Genomic DNA, 22,058 nt, shown 5'->3' with positions numbered 1-22,058 from the left:
CCCTTAGTGCCCTCCATGGAGTGATGCCCCCTGCTCATTGCTGCCTGTGGTTCGGTGGTGCAGATGTGATGACATCACTGCCATGTGGCTGCCAGAGCTGAACCACCGATTGCAGGGGAATGGTGAAGCATGGAGCTGCACCCTCAAGACATGCACGGGCCCACACTGCTGGCATCCACTTTCCACTAGTTTAGTACCACTGTTCTATAGTAACAGTCCGTTTTTGTGATCTGTAGCGAGGACAGATAATGGAGGACATGGGGGCCACAGTAGATAGTGGAGGAAGCAGAGTGCTCAGCACCTGATGACTGCTTACCCAATCCCTCCATCCAACTTTATTAATATCGTACATTCATCAGACCTTATACTAACGCTCTGTGGGCGTCTCACCCACATCTCTTCTTATTCCTACAGTTTGGCTGGTAGTAATCTATCAGACTCTTGCTGCATCCAGTTGGCATCTGTAATGAGGAATAACCAGTCCCTGAAGGTACTTGACGTGTCGTTTAACGAGCTGTTTGGTCCTGACTTCAGTCACTTGATGGAGGCTCTGTCCAGTCCGGCCTGCAGGATAGAGACATTGCAGTGAGTATAAGAGACGTGTACAGGACTGGTTTGGGTGGAAGAGTGAAACATTTTTCAGATCTCATCCACACACTGCTGACTTTTTCCACATAGAAAGTGACATGTCCAAAAATCTGCAACTTGTCAATTTATTTTGTGGATTTTCCCTTAGGATTTCACCCCTTCCAGTTAACAAGGATGACATCTGTGGTGAATCCACAGCAGAATCCACACGTCATACATGCAGATTTTTCTAACACTTTATGGCAGGTTTATGGTGAGACCCGTGGCTGTGTGTGAATTAAAATATCTGCAATATCGTGTGCTGTCAGTCTGTGGTGGAGCTCGGGGAACTGCAAACGCCATGCCAAGAATAGTGTGCACTTTATCAATAACCCCTAGTATCCTGATTTAATCAGCACATGCACATGAAAAGGACAAGAATACATAGTCCGTATAAAGATCATTACTAAGCTCAGAATTACATTCCAAAAAAATGCTTGAACCTTGTCAAAATGGACTCGAGGACTCAAAATGGGATAATGGAAAAGCTGCTATTGATTGGCAACGATGCCAAACACACTCCAGTAGGCTGTGGGCTCTAGTTAATCGTTAGTCTAAAAAGTGTTTTGAATGAGACTATTGCTTAGCAGCATATGGCTGATCAGGTTGTTTTTTTGTCAGTCTTTATTTAACCCTTTCACACATGCAGCAGGCGTCATGGCCAGCAGGTCTCTTCTGTTTCAAACAGCAGAGACCTGCAGACAATTACTGCGATCGGCAATAATGCCGACCGCGGTAATTAAAGGCTTTAGATACTGTGATACGCTTTCGTGCATCCAACCGGCATCCCCTACAGCCAATGGGGATGCCGGTAATTGGTTTGAATGGGCTCCACCAGATGGCAGGCCAACATAAGAAATGAGCAATTCTCAATAAGGCTACTTTCACATTAGCGTTTTCAATTCCGCTATTGAGATCCGTCATAGGATGTCAATAGAAGAAGAAAAGGCTTCAGTTTTATCCCCATTCATTGTCAATGGGACAAAATTGAACGAAATGGAATGGAATGCACCAAAATGCATTCCGTTCCATTAGGTTGTATCCCCATCGCGAACAGAAAAACACTGCAAGCAGCGGTTTTCTGTCCGCGATGTGGTACGGAGCAAGACGGATCCTTCCTGACGCACAATGTAAGTCAATGGGGACGGATCCGTTTTCTCTGAAACAATAGAAAACAGATCCGTCTTGAACACAATTAAAAAGTCAAGGCTATAGAAGGCATAATACAACCGGATCCATTCATGACGGATGCATGCAGCTGTATTATTGTAACGGATCCGCAAAAAACTCTAATGCGAAAGTAGCCTAGTAGGTCCAGTTTAAAAATACATAATTGTTCAAAATTAAAAAATTGTTTTTGTAGGCTCATATAAGAGCTTCAAAATCATTACAAAAAAACCTGTTAAAAAATAAGTTTAAATCACCGCCCCCCCCCCCCCCTCCGTATATTCAAAATATAAGTACCTAAATTTCAAAAAATATAAACAAATCATTTCCAATACAGCGAATGGCGTAATGGGAAAAAAGGGGCAAAATGGCCAATTTGCCATTTTTTCATTGCTTCTCTTACAGAATTTTTTAAAATAAAATGTGATCAAAAAGTCACACACTCCAAAATGATATCAATAAAAACTACAGCTTGTCCCACAAAAAATGAGCCCCCCCCCCCCCCCCCCCCCCACAGCTCAGTAGATATAACTATAAAAAAAGTTATGGGGGTCACCCTTTGCATTGCACGTCGTGACAAATCCACACACAAACTTAGGGCTCGTTCACACGACTGTGTGAAGCCCATGCTGTGGACTGCATATTGCGGTCCGCAATGCACGGGCACCGACCGTGTGCCAGCCACATGGGGATTGCGGCCCTATTTACTTGAATGGGTCCGCGATCTGTCCATTCTAGAGCAAGTTCTATCTTTTTGCGGTGCTGAGGCACAGAACGGAACCCCAGAAAGCATTCCGTAGTGTTCCGTTCTTTCGTTCCGCATCTCCGGATTTGCGGACCCGTCAAAATGAATGGGTCCACATCCGTGATGCGTAATGCACACGGAGCGGTGCCCGTGTATTGGGAACCTGCAAATGCGGTCCGCAATACGGCAACGAGCTTCACACAGTCGTGTGAATGAGCCCTTATGGTGTCAAGTAGAACTGGATTAGCCACCCATAGCAATCAATCAGACTCCACCTTTCATTTTCCAAAGGAACTGTCAAAAATGAACGGTGGAATCTGATTGGTTGCTCTGGGCAGCTAAGCCAGTTCTACCTTACACCAGTTTGGTAAATCTTCCCCCATGTCTTTGACAGGGGTTATAGGCTTTCATAGACAGCTGAGCAACAAACCATTGCCGTCAGCTCCCATAGAGACTCATTAGCACGGTGCAGGAGATATAACGACCCCGGCTGTTATGGTGGCACTTGCTGCTGATGGTGCAGTTGTCACCTGGCTAAATCCATGAGTTTATTCTCCTTTCCTGAGAAATTAACAATTTTCTTAGTGGCTGCCCACATTACACAACCCTGTGGGCGATAATTATTCAGGGAATTTCATCTTATTCTTACAGATTGCGGAATACTTATCTAAGAGACACTTCCTGCATCCAGTTGACATCTGGAATAAGGAATAACCAGTCCTTGAAGATACTTGACCTGTATGGTAACAATCTGTCTGGTCCTGACTTCAGTGACTTGATGGAGGCTCTGTCCAGTCCGGCCTGCAGGATAGAGGAATTAGAGTGAGTATAAGAGACGTGTACAGGACTGAGACATGTGGGGCACACGTTATACATGGAGTGTATTTTATTTTATGCTCCGCACCATTGTTATGTCTATGAGATAAACTGCTGACTGCTCCTCTATATGTGACGTCTCTACTAATGTCTAATGCACCAGGTCCAGTCCGGCCTGCAGTGAGTATAAGAGACGTGTACAGGACTGAGACATGTGGGGAACACGTTACACATGGAGTGTATTTTATTTTATGCTCCGCACCATTGTTATGTCTATAAGATAAACTGCTGACTGCTCCTCTATATGTGACGTCTCTACTAATGTCTAATGCACCAGGTCCAGTCCGGCCTGCAGTGAGTATAAGAGACGTGTACAGGACGGAGACATGTGGGGAACACGTTATACATGGAGTGTATTTTATTTTATGCTCCGCACCATTGTTATGTCTATGAGATAAACTGCTGACTGCTCCTCTATATGTGACGTCTCTACTAATGTCTAATGCACCAGGTCCAGTCCGGCCTGCAGTGAGTATAAGAGACGTGTACAGGACTGAGACATGTGGGGAACACGTGTCACACATTATTCCTTTGTTTGCTCCGCACTGTTGTGATGTCCATGAGATGCACAGCGGGGGAATATTCATAGTAATGGTATGCTAATATTTCACACATTGTCCTGAACTGGAATTGTAAAGCCTTCGGTTTGATTCTATGTTTGGTGGAACCAGTAGTCACAACCCCCCCAGACTGGCCAGATGTTAGCAGCTGTATACCTGTACATGTGATCTATGGCTATAGAGCGTCACACCTCTGCCATTATGAAATAAAACAAAAAGACCTCATTATTTATGACCCGTTGTATTGAACAGTGCGGTCTTCTTTGGGATCACAACATATTTTGGCCAAATCTGACAAATGCCCAAGCATCGGGCAGATGATTGCTAACAAGTGTTACTAGGAACGCTCGGTAAGGCTACTTTTATACTAGCATTAGCAGGGTCCGGCTTGCTGTTCCGGCAGCATGCTCTGGTTTTTGTCCTGCCACTTCTCGGCATGTTTGCCGCGCTGCGGCCGCATGTCCTACATGCACGACCCATTAAAGTGAATGGGGCCGGAGTGAACTACCAGCGGCACTCGTGGGCTAGCGTTAGCACATATCCGACAGGCTGTTCTTCCCTGGCCAGAGCTGCCTGCCAGACCCTGCTAACACTAGTATGAAAGTAGTGTGTGAAGGTGCGGCCAGTTACCCAATGAACAAGAGAACTGCTAAATGATCAGGGCAACAAGATCGTTTGTGTGATCGCCTAAAATGTTTTCCAGCAGCAGATCATGATGTCTGAACAGTCAGACATGGTGGCATTAGTGATCACTGCGTCCCATGTTGTGGAGGAGATTGCTGCATGTAACGAGTAGGAGATTGTGAGGAAGGAACACTTCTGTATGGGGACAAGCCAGGGCATTAGTGATCGCTGCTCCCTATACTGTGAAGGAGAAAGCTGCATGTAAATGTGTCTCCTCCACTGACGAGCAGGAGATTGTCAGGAAGGAACGCTTCTGTATGGGGACAAGCCACAGCATTAGTGATCGCTGCTCCCTATACTACTGGCATTAGTGATCGCTGCTCCCTATACTGTGAAGGAGAAAGCTGCATGTAAATGTGTCTCCTCCACTGACGAGCAGGAGATTGTCAGGAAGGAACGCTTCTGTATGGGGACAAGCCACAGCATTAGGGATCGCTGCTCCCTATACTACTGGCATTAGGGATCGCTGCTCCCTATACTACTGGCATTAGGGATCGCTGCTCCCTATACTACTGGCATTAGGGATCGCTGCTCCCTATACTACTGGCATTAGTGATCACTGCTCCCCATACTGTGAAGGAGAAAGCTGCATGTAAATGTGTCTCCCCCACTGACGAGCAGGAGATTGTCAGGAAGGAACGCTTCTGTATGGGGACAAGCCACAGCATTAGGGATCGCTGCTCCCTATACTACTGGCATTAGTGATCGCTGCTCCCTATACTGTGAAGGAGAAAGCTGCATGTAAATGTGTCTCCCCCACTGACGAGCAGGAGATTGTCAGGAAGGAACGCTTCTGTATGGGGACAAGCCACAGCATTAGTGATCGCTGCTCCCTATACTACTGGCATTAGGGATCGCTGCTCCCTATACTACTGGCATTAGTGATCGCTGCTCCCTATACTGTGAAGGAGAAAGCTGCATGTAAATGTGTCTCCCCCACTGACGAGCAGGAGATTGTCAGGAAGGAACGCTTCTGTATGGGGACAAGCCACAGCATTAGTGATCGCTGCTCCCTATACTACTGGCATTAGGGATCGCTGCTCCCTATACTACTGGCATTAGTGATCACTGCTCCCCATACTGTGGAGGAGAAAGCTGCATGTAAATGTGTCTCCTCCACTGACGAGCAGGAGATTGTGAGGAAGGAACGCTTCTGTATGGGGACAAGCCACAGCATTAGGGATCGCTGCTCCCTATACTACTGGCATTAGTGATCGCTGCTCCCCATACTGTGGAGGAGAAAGCTGCATGTAAATGTGTCTCCTCCACTGACGAGCAGGAGATTGTCAGGAAGGAACGCTTCTGTATGGGGACAAGCCACAGCATTAGTGATCGCTGCTCCCTATACTACTGGCATTAGTGATCGCTGCTCCCTATACTACTGGCATTAGTGATCGCTGCTCTCTATACTGTGGAGGAGATCGCTGCATGTAAATGAGTCCTCTCCACTAACAAGCAGACTATTGTCAGGAAGAAACACTTCCTTCCTTAAAGTCATTTGTCAGTTGAGCAGACTAAGGGTCCATTCACATGTCCGTAGTGTATTGCGGATCGGCAATACACCCGGCCGGCACCCACATAGAACTCCGCAGTTGCGGACAAGAATAGGACATGTTCTATCTTTTGCGGGGCCGCGGCACGGAAGTTCGGGGCCGCGGCTTGGAAATGCAGATGCGGACAGCACACTGTGTGTTGTCCGCATCGTTTCTGTCCCCATAGAGAATGAATGGGTCCGCACCCGTTCCGCAAAATTGTGGAACGGATGCGGACCCGTTTGCGGACGTGTGAATGGACCCTAAAGGAGCTATTAGTCTATGAACATGTAACCGTGTAAATGCTGGGACAGACATCATAAAATACTAAACTACTTGCAAAAACAAGCTTCTACAAAAGGAAAAATGAATCAACAATCGCATACAGTCGTACAGAATATAGACCAATTTTCAAAGATTACAGTGAGTATAAGAATCCTGGTATGCAATAAGAAGATCCAAAGAGACTCCCTATTATAAAGCAGTCTGTTTAGATCTCCTCCTCGCAATGTTTTTTTTAGCCTTTTCAGTACCAGCGACTTCAAGATCTGCTGTGTTACCTCCATGTTCGTCTCTAAAATGTCGAGACAACAACATGGAACATGGAAATGTTCACTAACTTCAAGTTTGAGATGTCTGAAAGGTGTTTCCTTACTCTGATTTTCAAACTGTTTGACACTCAGTTCACACCTGAGCGTTTTACAGCGCGTTCCTACGCGCTGTAAAACACACAACAAGGAGAAACCAATGCTTCCCTTTGGGAATGGTTCTCACCTGGGCGTTTTACAGTGCGTACGATCGCGCTGTAAAACGCCCGACGCTCAAACAAGTACTTGAGCGTTTTTTTTGGCGTTTGTCGCGCGTTCCCGTACATAGACTTTCGGGAACGCGCGACAATGTGTGTTCGCTTGTCTCTGTATGCGCGCTTGTAAACGCCCGTACAATCGCGCATACAGAGCGCTCCTTTCAGAACGCTCTGGTGTGAACCCAGCGTGAAGTGCAGCCCACACATGGAACGTTCCAGCTGCTGCAGGCGGCTAAATAAATCACGATACTTGTGTTACAGTTTATATAGGATTTCATTTTAAATTCTTCTCCTGTAGCACTAGATTTAAAACTCTTGCTTATTTTAATAAATTTACAGGTTTTACATACATTATGTCCGCATCTGTAGCAGCCAGTAACGTTAACCAGGTATTACTTGTAGACACTGATTGGCCCCTGTGAGGAATATGGATTATTATCTACTGGCAGCCCTGATTGTCAGTTGATTCACCTTTTGGCTTGTACACTGTCAGTGTACATGCAAAATAAGTTCTCACCCCCCCAGCCATCTGATTGTCAGCTAGCAAGGTTAGAAAGCCCCAGGGGTCCAGGCTTCAAGGAGGCCCCAGGTGGATAATGTCACACCTCAACCAGCCAGTTTGGAGGCAGCCAAATCTGCAGGAAAACCCCCAGCAGGGGGGTCTCAGCTCTAGCCCAGGATCAAGGCTACCTCCCAGACATGTTGGCACCTACATTTCATAAGGAATTATGAATCGCCCTGCCATCGCAGGCGCAAACCGGATACATATTTGTGTCCCGGTGGCTACGAGGAACGTGCCCATGTTCTTGGTTTGATAGTGGGATGCCAGGGAAGGGAGATATACATATCTCCCCACAGAAACCAACTAACAGTACCATATTTGGACTCTACTTGTAGCCGGAACCCAGGGGGATCCGTTGGTCCCAGAACCATCTCCCTGTGACCTTCTGCACTAGAGCTATAGACCCTAAAGGGTTTTGTGTGTTATTTGCAGCCAGTCAAGAAAAAGGGGGGGTTGTTGAACCCCTTCCAAAGGCCGGGAGGGGAGGGGCCGGCTACAGGTTAAAAGGCTTGTGCCATCAAGCAGGCGTGTCTTTCTCTGAAGAAGGGTCACATCGTGTAATGTGTTTAGGGGGACCCAGGATCCAGCTGAGATCACTGCCCTTCATGTGACTACAGCAAAGAACTCACCACAACTGAAAGGAACTTTCATTTTACCCGGTAACTGACTTTTGCTCTGCTTAACCCTGTTGTACCCATATAACCTGTATCTGTAACCTTAGACCACTGTATATATTCTCTGTGTATATTGTGTTATATCTAGTGTGACCTTACGGTGATTTAAATCTATAATTTAATCTTGTATCTCGATCACGAATCCCCACGTCAGTGTTTCGGCCTAGTTATAAGCTACCGCGGGTTGGTTTCTCACCCTGTATAATCCCGTTAGCGGACCGGGCTTATATCAACCAAGAAGCTGGTGGCAGATACCCGGGCTGAGGATGTGCTGTTTTCACTGCGGCAGTGACCAGGCTCTCTCAGCTTGTTGCCTCTCTGTGCCCGCATGGACAGGAGGTGTGTGTGTAACCTGTACCAAGCTGACCTTACCTGCTCCTCTGGAGGGCAGAACGTCACGCTTTTGTAACCAGTGACCATACCGCGTCTCGTGAGCTCGAAGATCTATATTCTGTACGACTGTATGTGATTGTCGATTCATTTTTCCTTTTTATAGAAGCTTGTTTTTGCAAGTAGTTTAGTATTTTATGATGTCACCAGACCCCAGTTTAGTGAGAGGGAGACCGATTAGTAATGCGTTGCAGTAGTCAAGACGAAAATGAATCAAGGCAACAACAAGAGTTTTTGCCGTTTCTACAGTAAGAAAAGGGCGGATTCTTGCGATTTTTCTTGAGGTGCAGACGAAAAGACCGTGTGAGTTATTGAATATGGGGAACAAAGGAAAGATCAGAGTCAAATGTGGCCCCAAGACAGCGGGCATGTTGCACAGGAGCTATGATAGTGCTGCAGACCAAAATTAAAATATCAAGTTTAGGCGAGTTAGTAGATGGGGGGGGGGAGACAAGAAGTTCGGTTTTTGAGAGGTTCAGTTTTAGATACAGAGAGGACATGATGTTAGAGACAGCTGCCAGACAATTACTGGTGTTTTGGAGTAAAGCAGGGATCCCCCTGGGAAGTGTATAGTTGGGTGTTGTCAGCATAGAGATGGTATCGAAAGCCAAATCTACTGGTAGTCTGTCCGATGGGAGCTGTATAGAGGGAGAAGAGTAGAGGATCTAGTATTGAGCCCTGAGGAACGCCAACATCAAGAGGAAGAGGAGAAGAAGAAGAGCCCGCGAATGAGACACTAGAGGAGCGGCCAGAGAGATAGGAGGAGAAGCAAGAGAGAGCAGTGTCCTTAAGGCCAATTGAGTGGAGCATGGTGAGGAGTATCGAACACTGCAGAGAGGTCCAGCAGAATCAGTAGAGAATAGTCCCCATTTCTTTTTGCTGTTAGATCGTTAGACACTTTAGTAAGGGCAGTTTCTGTAGCGTGAAGAGGGCGAAAGGCAGATTGTAAGGGGTCAAGAAGAGAGTTTGCAGAGAGATAGCTTATTAAGCGAGAGCAGACAAGATGCTCAAGGAGTTTAGAGATGAAGGGGAGGTTAGAAACAGGTCGGTAGTTAGCAGCACAGGTCGGGTCAAGAGATGGTTTCTTTAGTAGTGCGGTTATAATAGTGTTTGAAAGAGGAGGGAAAGATACCAGAAGAGAGAGAGGTTAAAAATTGTAGTTAGGTGAGTGATGACAGACGGGGAGGAGGACTGGAGGAGGTGTGATGGAATAGGATCACTGCTACAGGTTGTGGGTCGAGAAGAAGAGAGAAGCCAGGAGACTTCTTCCTCTGTTAAAGGGTCAAAAGAGGAGAGAGAGGATGTGGAGGAATTGAAGGGAGGAGGATTGAAATGATTTGGGGACTGGGAGATGATTTCCTGCCGGATACTGTTTGAAGATTTTGCTTTCCTTTGAATCCCGTCACTAATATTTAGTTGTATAACCGCTGTTTCTGAGAACTGCTGGACGTCTGTGCTGCTCGGAGTCACCACCTTCTGGCCCCTGTGACCAGGTTCTCCAGCCCAGGAGGATTGGACTACATTCCACAGTTCTTCTCTATTTCTTGGTTTTGCCTCAAACTGCATTTTTGATGTCATCCCACAGGTTTTCTATTAGATTAAGATCCGGGGATTGGGCCGGCCGCTCCATAACGTCAGTCTTGTTGGTCTAGAACCAAGACGTTGCCCGTTTACTGGTGTGTTTGGGGTCTTTGTCTTGTTGGAACACCCATTTCAAGGGCATTTCCTCTTCAGCATAATGCAGCATGACCTCTTCCAGTCTTCTGATGGATTCAGACTGATCCGTGATCCCTGGTCTGCGATAAATAGGCCCAACACCGTAGTATGAGAAACATCCCCATATCATGACGCTTGCTCCACCATGCTTCACTGTCTTCACAGTGCACTGGGGCTTGGATTCAGTGTTTGGGGGTCGTCTGACAAACTGTCTCCGGCCTCTAGACCCGAAAAGAACCATCTTACTTTCATCAGTCCACAGAATGTCTCTTCAGGCGGTCAATGTGCTCTATGGCAGATTGTAAGCTCTTCAGCACACGTCTTGTTTCCAGCAGTGGGACTTTGCGGGGGCTTCTTGCAGATCGCTCGGCTTCACATCGGCGTCTTCTCATTGTAACAGGACTCACAGGGAACTTTACACCTTCTGTCATCTTCCTGGAGCTGATTGTTGGCCGAGTCCTTGCCATTTGGGCTATTCTTCTATCCATTCGAATGGAAGTTTTTCGCTTTCTTCCACGTCTTTCAGGTTTTGGTTGCCATTTTAAAGCATTTGTGATCATTTTAGCTGAGCAGCCGATCATTTTCTGCACTTCTTTATATGTTTTCCCCTCTCCAATCAACATTTTAATCAAGGTACGCTGTTCTTCTGTCTGGAACGACCCATTTTCCTCAGAATTTCAGAGAGAAATGCACTGTAACCAGCATGTACAACATTTGCTGCCTTCCCTACTTAACCCCTTAAGGACTTAAAACGTACCGATACGCCATGTTTGCTGAGTCCTTAAGGACTCAGGGCGTACCGGTACGTCCTAAGTTTTAAAGTACATTGCGGCGCGGCGGGGATTAATAGGAACAGGTTGCCCGCTGAAATCATTCAGCGGGCATCCTGTCACAACGCCGGGGGGGGGGGGAGGGGGTCATGTGACTCCCCCGTATCAGCGGTCGCCGCAAACCGCAGGTCAATTCAGACCTGCGGTTGCGGTGGCGGGCGGTGCCATCAGGTTCCTATGGGGCTGTGGGGGGGACCCGATGGCATGGAAGGCAGCGCAATGTCTAAGGAAGGCATCGCGCTGCCTTCCGGTGACGAGCCTGTGAGATTCAGCCCCCTGGATCTCACAGGCCGGAAGCTGTATGAGTAATACACACAGTATTACTGATACAGCCAATGCATTCCAATACAGAAGTATTAGAATGCATTGTAAAGGATTAGACCCCCAAAAGTTCAAGTCCCAAAGTGGGACAAAAAATACAGCAAAAAAAAAAGTTTTCCCCCAAAAAAATTTCAAGTTTCAAGTAAAAATAAACAAAAACGTCATTTTCCCACAAATAAAGTAAAAAAAAAAAAAATTTGGTAAAGAATAGGAGGAAAAAAAAAAAGTATACATATTAGGTATTGCCGCATCCGTATCGACCGGCTCTATAAACATATCACATGACCTAACCCCTCAGATGAACACCATAAAAAACAATTTTTTTGTCACCTTACATCACATAAAGTACAACAGCAAGCGATCAAAAAAGCGTTTGCCCACCAAAATAGTACCAATCTAACCGTCACCTCATACCGCAAAAAATGAGCCCCTACCTGAGACAATCGCCCAAAGAATAAAAAAAACTATGGCTCAGAATATGGAGACACTAAAACATTTTTCTTTTAAAAAAGCTGTTATTGTGTAAAACTTACATAAAAAGTATACATATTTGGTATCGCCGCGTTCGTATCGACCGACTCTATAAAAATATCACATGACCTAACCCCTCAGATGAACACCGTAAAAAAATAAAAACTGTGCTAAATAAACCATTTTTTGTCACCTTACATCACAAAAAGTGTAATAGCAAGCGATCAAAAAGTGATATACACCCTAAAATAGTGCCAATCAAACCGTCATCTCATCCCGAAAAAATCATACCCTACCCAAGGTAATCGCCCAAAAACTGAAAAAATTATGTCTCTCAGACTATGGAAACACTAAAACATGATTTTCTTTTGCTTCAAAAATGAAATCATTGTGTAAAACTTACATAAATAAAAAAAAAAGTATACATATTAGGTATCGCCGTGTCCGTATCGACCGGCTCTATAAAAATATCACATGACCTAACCCCTCAGATGAACACCGTAAAAAATGTAAAATATCACATGATCTAAGCTGTCAGATGAATGTTGTAAATAACAAAAAATAAAAACGGTGCCAAAAAAGCTATTTCTTGTTATCTTGCCTCACAAAAAGTGTAATATAGAGCAACCAAAAATCATATGTACCCTAAACTATTACCAACAAATCTGCCACCCTATCCTGTAGTTTCTAAAATGGAGTCACTTTTTTGGAGTTTCTACTCTAGGGGTGCATCAGGGGGGCTTCAAATGGGACATGGGGTCAAAAAAAACCAGTCCAGCAAAATCTGCCTTCCTAAAACCGTATGACATTCCTTTCCTTCTGCGCCCTGCCGTGTGCCCGTACAGCGGTTTACGACCACATATGGGGTGTTTCTGTAAACTACAGAATCAGGGCCATAAATATTGAGTTTTGTTTGGCTGTTAACCCTTGCTTTGTAACTGGAAAACAATTATTAAAATGGAAAATCTGCCAAAAAAGTGAAATGTTTTCCATTAATTCTTGTGGAACACCTAAAGGGGTAACAAAGTTTGTAAAATCAGTTTTGAATACCTTGAGGGGTGTAGTTTCTTAGATGGGGTCATTTTTGGGTGGTTTCTATTATGTAAGCCTCGCAAAGTGACTTCAGACCTGAACTGGTCCCTAAAAATTGGGTTTTTGAAAATTTCTGCAAAATTTCAAGATTTGCTTCTAAACTTCTAAGCCTTGTAACATCCCCAAAAAATAAAATGTCATTCCCAAAATGATCCAAACATGAAGTAGACATATGGGGAATGTAAAGTAATAGCTATTTTTGTAGGTATTACTATGTATTATAGAAGTAGAGAAATTGAAACTTAGAAATTTGCAATTTTTTACACATTTTTGGTAAATTTGGTATTTTTTTTTACTTCATTTTACTAGTGTCATGAAGTACAATATGTGACGAAAAACAGTCTCACAATGGCCTGGATAAGTCAAAGCGTTTTACAGTTATCAGCACTTGTCAGATTTGCAAAAAATGGCCAAGTCCTTAAGGTGAAATAGGGCTGAGTCCATAAGGGGTTAAATAAGGGCAATAATTGCCACCTGTTTTTCAAAGAATGAACGACCTCACTCATTGAACTCCACACTGCTATTATTTTGAACATGCCCTTTTTAATTAGTGATTCAATTACACAGAATCAGCAGCATGCATGTCCTGACTGTTGGGTCTGTTGGGTTTCTATTACTCTACTACAGCTGCTAGTAAATTATTTGCCATGTAGAAATATCATTTCTACCAAAAACAGTGATTGATCAGGTTAGTGATGTCTGACTGCTATTATTTTGAACACAACTGTAGCTGCTGCCATTCCTGACATCCACCACACACTAGTGATGACATGTATAGATTTACTAACAGCCGGGGACATTTTCTCTCCACATTCACAATCTGCAGATTTTATACTAACGCTCTGTAGACGCCTCACCCACATCTCCTTATTCTTACAGCCTGGGTAATAATAATGTACCAGACTCGTGCTGCATCCACTTTGCTTCTGTAATGAGGAACAACCAGTCCCTGAAGAGACTTCTCCTGTCTAATAACGAGCTGTCTGGTCCTCACTTCAGTCACTTGATGGAGGCTCTGTCCAGTCCGGACTGCAGGATAGAGGAATTAAAGTGAGTATAAGAGACGTGTACAGGACTGAGACATGTGGGGAACACGTTATACATGGTTTTATTCTATTTTATGCTCCGCACCATTGTTGTGTCTGTGAGATGAACTGCTGACTGCTCCTTGATAAGTGACATCTACTAATGTCTGACTAATGCCCCAGATCCAGTACAGCCGGTAATATAGAGGAATTACAGTGAGTATAAGAGACGTGTACAGGACTGAGACATGTGGGGAACACGTTATACATGGTTTTATTCTATTTTATGCTCCGCACCAGTGTTGTGTCTGTGAGATGAACTGCTGACTGCTCCTTGATAAGTGACGTCTCTACTAATGTCTGACTAATGCCCCAGATCCAGTACAGCCGGTAATATAGAGGAATTACAGTGAGTATAAGAGACGTGTACAGGACTGAGACATGTGGGGCACATGTTATACATGGTTTTATTCTATTTTATGCTCCGCACCAGTGTTGTGTCTGTGAGATGAACTGCTGACTGCTCCTTGATAAGTGACGTCTCTACTAATGTCTGACTAATGCCCCAGATCCAGTACAGCCGGTAATATAGAGGAATTACAGTGAGTATAAGAGACGTGTACAGGACTGAGACATGTGGGGAACACGTTATACATGGTTTTATTCTATTTTATGCTCCGCACCAGTGTTATGTCTATGAGATGAACTGCTGACTGCTCCTTGATATGTGACATCTCTACTAATGTCTGACTAAGGCTTCACACAAACGGCCGTTGGACGGCCCGCAAACGGCGGGTCGGCAATCCACGGCTGCTGGCCGTGTGCATCGTGGATGCGGACCCATTCACTTGCCCAATTGCGGTCCCCAATGCACGGAACGGCCTCCCAACGGCCGTGTGCATGAGGCCTAAGTAGTAAGAAATGTTGTCTACCACTATCATTATTACCATTTCACTATAGTATATGGAGACCAAGGAGCAGCCGCATCACAAGGAAAGGTCTGTTATATAAGAAAGTAAAAAACAACAGACGACCATGACCTCCACACCGGTGTCTCCCCCTCCAATCCTACAGATATTGTCCACTTACATACAAAAGTATTTAATTACACATCTTTCATCTTAAGTCATCAAGACCAACTTTTCCCTAATTTCTATGGTGTGTTAGAAGACTTCCAAGACATTATAATCACCTTCTGTCCGTGGAAAAGTTTTTTTTTCATAAAATCCCCGACCAGCCTCAGCGATGATACCTAATAGGCATACCTGCGGGTGAGTATTCTAGGGAAATTAAGTAATTGCAGGACCTCAGACCCGAGAGGCATTGTTCTGGAACATATTAGGGTTGTTTTGGGTATCGAACTTTCCATACCCAATCGATACTTTTGTCTTTATCAGAGAATATGAGAACATGGATCGCGCTGCTCTCAGCGTGCGCCATGTTCCCTCAGCAGCACGGGGAGAAGGAAGCAGTCTTCCCCCCCGGTGCTGCCGCTGCCTCCAATGAGAGCGCGGAGGAGGAGGGGCGGAGTCCACCTCCGCCACCAATGATAACTAACGTTTAATACATTACAAATGCAGGCGGCGGCAGAAACACATTGCTGGCGCTGCAATCCGCGGCAATTCACCCCTTGTGCCGCACCTGAGGGGTTAACTGCTGCTGATCGCAGCACCCTGTCAGGGGTCCAGTGCCGGCAATGTGTTTCTGCCGCCGCCTGCATTTGTAGATTAAACGTTAATTTTCATTGGTGTGGCACATCCTGGCTCCTGGAAGACCATGTAGATGGGGGACTGAGGACCAGCCCGAAAAGGAGTCCGGGGACACAGTAAGGACCCTCTAAACAAAGTCGCTAGACCACTTAGGTTACTGTTGATCCAACAATGGGTGTTGAGGCAAAAAAGTATAAATACATACTCGGAGCAGGAGCCCTCCATGGTGTTTCGATATCTGGAGAGTGAGCAGACTAAACCGAAGTGTATAAAAGGACCAAAGTATACCGTAGCACAGTGCACTAGATGTAAAGCACTGTGCATATGACAGGACATGGACCCACTGCAATGTCTGGTGGTCAGCGGTTTACATAGACTCACTGTATACAGAAAGGCAGCACTGACCTGTGTCCTTCTCCCTCAGCTGTGGGAACAGGGATTCCCGGACCGGCTTATTGTCCTGAAAGTGGCAGAACTCTGGCCGTCTTCAGCCTCTATAGTGATAGACTCACTATCTATTGGCTGTGAGTGAGGAGTTTTATTATTGCAGTGTCGGGCACCAGCCGTATTATTGTGACGGTCAGAGTGCTCTTCGGTGCAGGAAAAGTCTCATGTAGAAATGTACAAGACTCTGTGCAGTGCATCAAGTGTCTTGTATAGTTGTCTGATGTTATTGCCACACTGCTCTCCATAGTCACAATCTCCAGACTTTATACTGATGCTCTGTAGATGCCTCACCCACATCTCATCTTCTTATTCTTACAGTTTGGCCGGTAATAATCTACAAAACTCTTCCTGCATTCATCTGGCATCTGCAATAAGGAATAACCAGTCCCTGAAGAAACTTGATATTTCTCATAACAATCTGTCTGGTCCTGACTTCAGTGACTTGATGGAGGCTCTGTCCAGTCCGGCCTGCAGGATAGAGACATTAAAGTAAGTATAAGAGACGTGTACAGGACTGAGACATGTGGGGCACAAGTTATACATGGGTTTTATTCTATTTTATGCTCCGCACCAGTGTTGTGTCTGTGAGATAAACTGTAGACTGCTCCTTGATATGTGACATCTCTACTAATGCACCAGGTCTAGTCCGGCCTGTAGGATAGAGGATTATCTATAAGAGACGTGTACAGGACTGAGACATGTGGGGCACACGTTATACATGGGTTTTATTCTATTTTATGCTCCGCACCAGTGTTGTGTCTGTGAGATAAACTGTAGACTGCTCCTTGATATGTGACATCTCTACTAATGCACCAGGTCTAGTCCGGCCTGTAGGATAGAGGATTATCTATAAGAGACGTGTACAGGACTGAGACATGTGGGGCACACGTTATACATGGGTTTTATTCTATTTTATGCTCTGCACCATTGTTATTGTCACGAATCAGCGGGTGTGAACCCACTGTGCCACGAGTCCCACCTCCTCTAAGGGCGTTGTCTAAGTAAACCTCTCGATTCTTCACAGTACCCCTGATGGTGGGGATAGACTTTCCGGAGGGAAACACTAGGTCGTTACCTCTTGAGGAGGATAGGCACATGAGGCAGCTGGTCCAGGCGGATCAGGAGGTACCAGAAGTACAGGCGATGTGAGCAGGCGGGGTCGTTACCAGGAGCAACAGTGCAGGACCGAAGGATGAGGCAGAAGCGAAGTCAAACTGTGGAGGGGATCCAGAACAACAGCATCCACACAGACAGACCCCAGGACTACAGCGGTGAAAAGGAAAGCACGTGGTGAGCGCGGTGACGTCATCAAAGGTCCTTTTGCAGGTCCTGAAAGAAGAAGATGCCGGCTGTGCGAACAATAGGATGAGGGGAGTTTTTATTTTATTTTTTTAACCCCTGAAGCCACATTTTAGTAAGCATTCTGTATTAAGAATGCTATTATTGTCCCTTATAACCATGTTATAAGGGAAAATAATACAGTAAATTGACTTTTATCAATTTACTTACATCATCTCCTAGCAACCATGCGTAAAAAATCGCACCGCATCCGCACTTGCTTGCGATTTTCACGCAGACCCGTTCATTGTGTTGCATGAAAAACACAGAATATAGAACATGCTGCGATTTTCACGCAACGCACAAGTGATGCGTGAAAATCACCGCTCATATGAACAGCCCCAATGAAGTGAATGGGTCCGGATTCAATGCCGGTGCGATGCATTCACCTCACACATTGCACCCACACTGAATTCTCGCCCGTGTGAAAGGGACCTAACTGGTTTGGCTTTGGGCTAAACCTATGAAAGTTGTCCTGGTGGCCCCCTGATACTCACCCTTGAACCACTATACAGGGAGCTGAACTCTCTCTACAAGGAACCAACCAGGTCACTACCTTCTGAAATCGTCAATTTGTATTTAGCAGATGAAACTCTGGTGCAAGGCACCAAAAGGGCAGGCACTATACAAAGTCAGGGGGCAGGCAGCCTACTAACGTATTTGAGGGACACATAAAAAAACAGGGCTGGTGGCAGTGTTACAATCCGAGAACTGGCTATGGTCAGGGCAAGCGGCTAGGAGTCGGAGTCAGTAGTCAGACAGAGAAACATACTATAGCTGGTTACTAAAGACTAGGAAACCTAAAGCTCAGACACTCTTCCACTTGGGAGAGTTCCTTAAGTACCCAGGGATGACTAGTCATTGGCTGGAGAAGGATTTACAGCCTTTAAGAGGCCAGGAGTAAGCATGCACGTGCCCCAAAGCGCAGACAAGAGACCTTACTAAAGACATGTAGGACGCAACCTGCAGAGAAGGCCAACAGGCAGGACTAGCGCGGCCAGGAGGAGAGCGGGAAAGTCCAGGAGCATGCCCAGGGTATGCAACGGAGCACTTGTGCCTCCAAGGGGGACTAGCCGGCACCGAGAACCAGTGCAACAGTACCCTCCAGCTTGTGTCCCCTCTTCTTTATGCCGGATTTTTGCAGGAACTTCTTGATCAGAATTGAGGCATCGATGTTCTCCCATTGCTCCCATGATCTCTCTTCAGGACCTTCCAGTCCACCAGGAAGCAAGTTTTGCCTCTAACCTTCTTTATATTGAGGATAACCTGTAACTCAGCCGTTTGGGCCACTAACTGGTTGAGCAGTAGAAGTAAAAGCTCTGGGAAACCGATTTAAATTCAAAGGTTTGAGAAGACACGTGATGGCAGTTAGGTATCCACAGTTATCCAGGAAGATGCAGCTTATAGCAGAAAGGGTTCAAGTTCCTATGAACTTCAAATGGACCAGGGAAATAAACCAGCTTATAAGATGATACTATGAGCATGTTCTTCCTTAAAGAAAGCCAAACTTTGTTACCTGGAGAGAACTGAGCAAGTCTGCTCTTATGGTCAGCAAATTTTTCATTCAAGTGGTAGCCTTTACAAGAGTGACTTGGTTTCCTGTAAGATCTGAGAATCACTGAAGAATCAGCCATCGGTACTCCTGAAGAACCAGATACAGAAAGAGAAATTCTGACTTGGTGACCATAAACGATTGGATTTGGTGGTTGTTGTGTGAAAACTCTTCCCAAGGAAGCAGCTCGTCATCCTAATGTGCATTAGTGAAGTGGCAAAGGTGGTTGGTTAATATCCGATTAGTATGCTCAACCTGCCCATTACCCTGGGGATGGTATGGAGAGCAGAAATCCAAGGATACAGCCTTCCACAACATAGAAGTAAACAGAACTCTTCTATCGGATGGAATATGCATAGGGAATCTATGGAGATGGAAGATATAAAAAGAGTGGAGATCTTGGCTAGTTGACTAGCAGAAAGAAGACCAGACATGGGTATGAAATAAGCCATTTTAGAAAAGTGGCTGTGTGTCTAGAGGAGGTTGGCAGGTCAGCGATAAAGTCTATAGCGATGTGCTGCCAGGAAGCCTCGGGAACAGGCAGAGGATGGAGAAGGCCATAGCTTTTTACTTTGGCGTTTTATTTCGGGCGCATGTGGTACATGTCGAATAGTGAAATTTGTTTGACAGTTTTATGTTATTCTGGGTTCCTGGAAATTTTGGAACAATCCCCCTAAGACAGAACCAGTGTGCTATTGGACTCAGGTACATGGATTTTACTGGGAGGAAGGTCGCAAACTTGGCAGGGTCAAGGTGGAGATGGGGGCAGTCAACGTAGAAAAATAAGGAATGAACTGACAATAATACATTGCAAAGCCTAAAAACTGCTGGATCACATTCAAATTGTAAGGATGAGGACAATTCAGTACAGCAGATAGCTTCTCTGGGTCCTTGTGTAGGCCCTCGTTATGTAGCTGAGAAAAGGAAGACATTTTTTCCAAAGACACATTTCATACCTATTGGATGTGATCTGAGGAGGGAGCCTGTCCGGCTCTGAAATGCATCATCGACATCCTAATAAAGGACATATGTGCGTTCATCTCTGCCTCCCGAACCTTTCCTACTCGAGCAGCGCGTGGACCTTTTCTTCTTTTTCTTGTGGTATTGAGTGTACGGCCTAATAGATTGCCTGACAGCAGAATACACCACAATACTTAGTATATTATGGAAGTGATGTTAACGTCACATGACAAAGTCCCCTTGTGGTAAAAACGAGAATTAAAGTTTTAAAAAAAATCCACCTTTTCCCTTAAAAATGGGATCTGCTGCATCTGTAATGACCTGAACTATATGCCATACAAAGAGTGGACTAAAAAGAAAAACAGCCACATTGAAATGTGTTGTATAACTACAATGACTTATAGTTTCTTCTTTTATCTACTTTTTTGGGGTCCACATTATTTATTAATTTGGAAATTTTGATGGGGGTAGGTATTAAATAAACATTGTTTTTCTGTTTACCATTCACTAAAAATCATGTTACCTTTATTTTATGTGCCGTTATTACTGTGCAAGTGATAAACATTTACCTGAAATCTTTTTTTCCTGGATTCCAAGGCAGCACTGAGGAATTCTGCATTCCAGAGTGAATTAGGGCAGACCCTACTAAACGGCCCAAATAATGATAATAATTCTAGTATAATAGCCTTTATTATGTCCCCCACTGCCAATGGAAAACATTGGCCCCATAATAGCATTCTTGAGGGAAGGAATGATACTTTGATAGATGGAGCTTCGTTTCTCTGTCACACAATTTAGATGCTGCAGTCACTGTTGACCATGGAATCTAAGGGGTTAAATAATCGGAGACCATCTTTGCCATCTCTGTTATTTGGTAAACACTAGAGATAAGCGAAGCAAGCTTCGAATGTTACACCTGAAGCCGCTTTGCTAAAAAATTTGCTATAATACTGTACAGAGATCCTTCTCTGTACATTATTAGAATGTATGGGCTCTGATGAGCCGAAGGTAGCTAGTCACGAATTCGTGCGAGACTTCGTTGAAAACTTTGGTAATTGATTATTACAGTAAAAAAAAAAAACACTTCAAAACTTGGAACCAAACTGCGCTTTGGTTCCGAGTGGTACCTTGGAACCAAAGCAAAGTTCAGTTCCAAGGTTTATTACAGTAAAAATCAATTACTGAACTTATTTAATGAAGTCTCGCACAAATTCACAAATAACTACCTTCGGCTCATCGGAGCCCATACATTCTAATACTGTACAGAGAAGGATCTCCGTACAGACACCAGATTGTACCGATCCCATCCTCAGGCCAATCAGTTCACGAATGAATCTGACCTCATGACAGGTCCACATACTCACTAATACTGGGTGTTGTGCTTTATTGTAGCCTGGAGAACATTAAATTGATGGAACAGGAGAGGAAGACCGCAAAACATCTGAGAAAACTCAAACCAAATATGGAGATATTGCGTTGAAGAAACAAGAAGCGGATTTCTATCTGTGGTAAGCAGACAAGAGAAAATACGTCCAACCCTCAAACCAAGAAAACGGATGAAGTTCTGAACAACTCAATCCATACACCTAAATCAAACCACCATAAAAAGCCGATCATATAACAGTTAACGACAGCTCTCCCACAGTGTACCATCAGATCAAGATGAAAAAAGGTAGAGATTCCTCAGTGGTTGATACCTTTTAATAGCTGATGACATAATTGCAAGCTTTCCAGGCTACTTGGGCCTTTTCATCAGGCGTCTCTTAAGACAGTGTCTGAAGATTCACAAATTTATACACCAAAGTACATAGGAGTAATGAGGTAGATGAGACAAGTGATATCAGTACGAGTGGAGGAGGAAACAAACAGTTGGAGCAATTCTACATCAGGATTATAGCTAAGAAGTGTGAACGTTCTGAGAGCCACATTCCTTAAGAGATGTAGGTGGACATAAATCCATGAGACACATTCATTC

General features: G+C 44.8%; 1 protein-coding gene across 1 annotated transcript in view; it reads left to right on the top strand.

Moving 5' to 3' along the window:
- The window catches only part of LOC120982268 (NACHT, LRR and PYD domains-containing protein 3-like), a 51,317-nt gene extending 29,508 nt beyond the window's left edge, over window positions 1-21,809 (top strand). Inside the window, exons 7-11 of the mRNA XM_040412302.1 lie at window positions 415-585; window positions 3,191-3,361; window positions 13,932-14,102; window positions 16,552-16,722; window positions 21,476-21,809. Coding sequence (XP_040268236.1) covers window positions 415-585; window positions 3,191-3,361; window positions 13,932-14,102; window positions 16,552-16,722; window positions 21,476-21,563 — 772 coding nt within the window. The 3' untranslated portion in view covers window positions 21,564-21,809. The remainder of the gene's footprint in view (window positions 1-414; window positions 586-3,190; window positions 3,362-13,931; window positions 14,103-16,551; window positions 16,723-21,475) is intronic.
- Window positions 21,810-22,058: the final 249 nt, after the last annotated feature.

This window comes from Bufo bufo, chromosome 11 (assembly GCF_905171765.1).
Source record: "Bufo bufo chromosome 11, aBufBuf1.1, whole genome shotgun sequence".
Taxonomy (NCBI): domain Eukaryota; kingdom Metazoa; phylum Chordata; class Amphibia; order Anura; family Bufonidae; genus Bufo; species Bufo bufo.
This window is presented reverse-complemented; position numbering and strand designations above follow the sequence as displayed.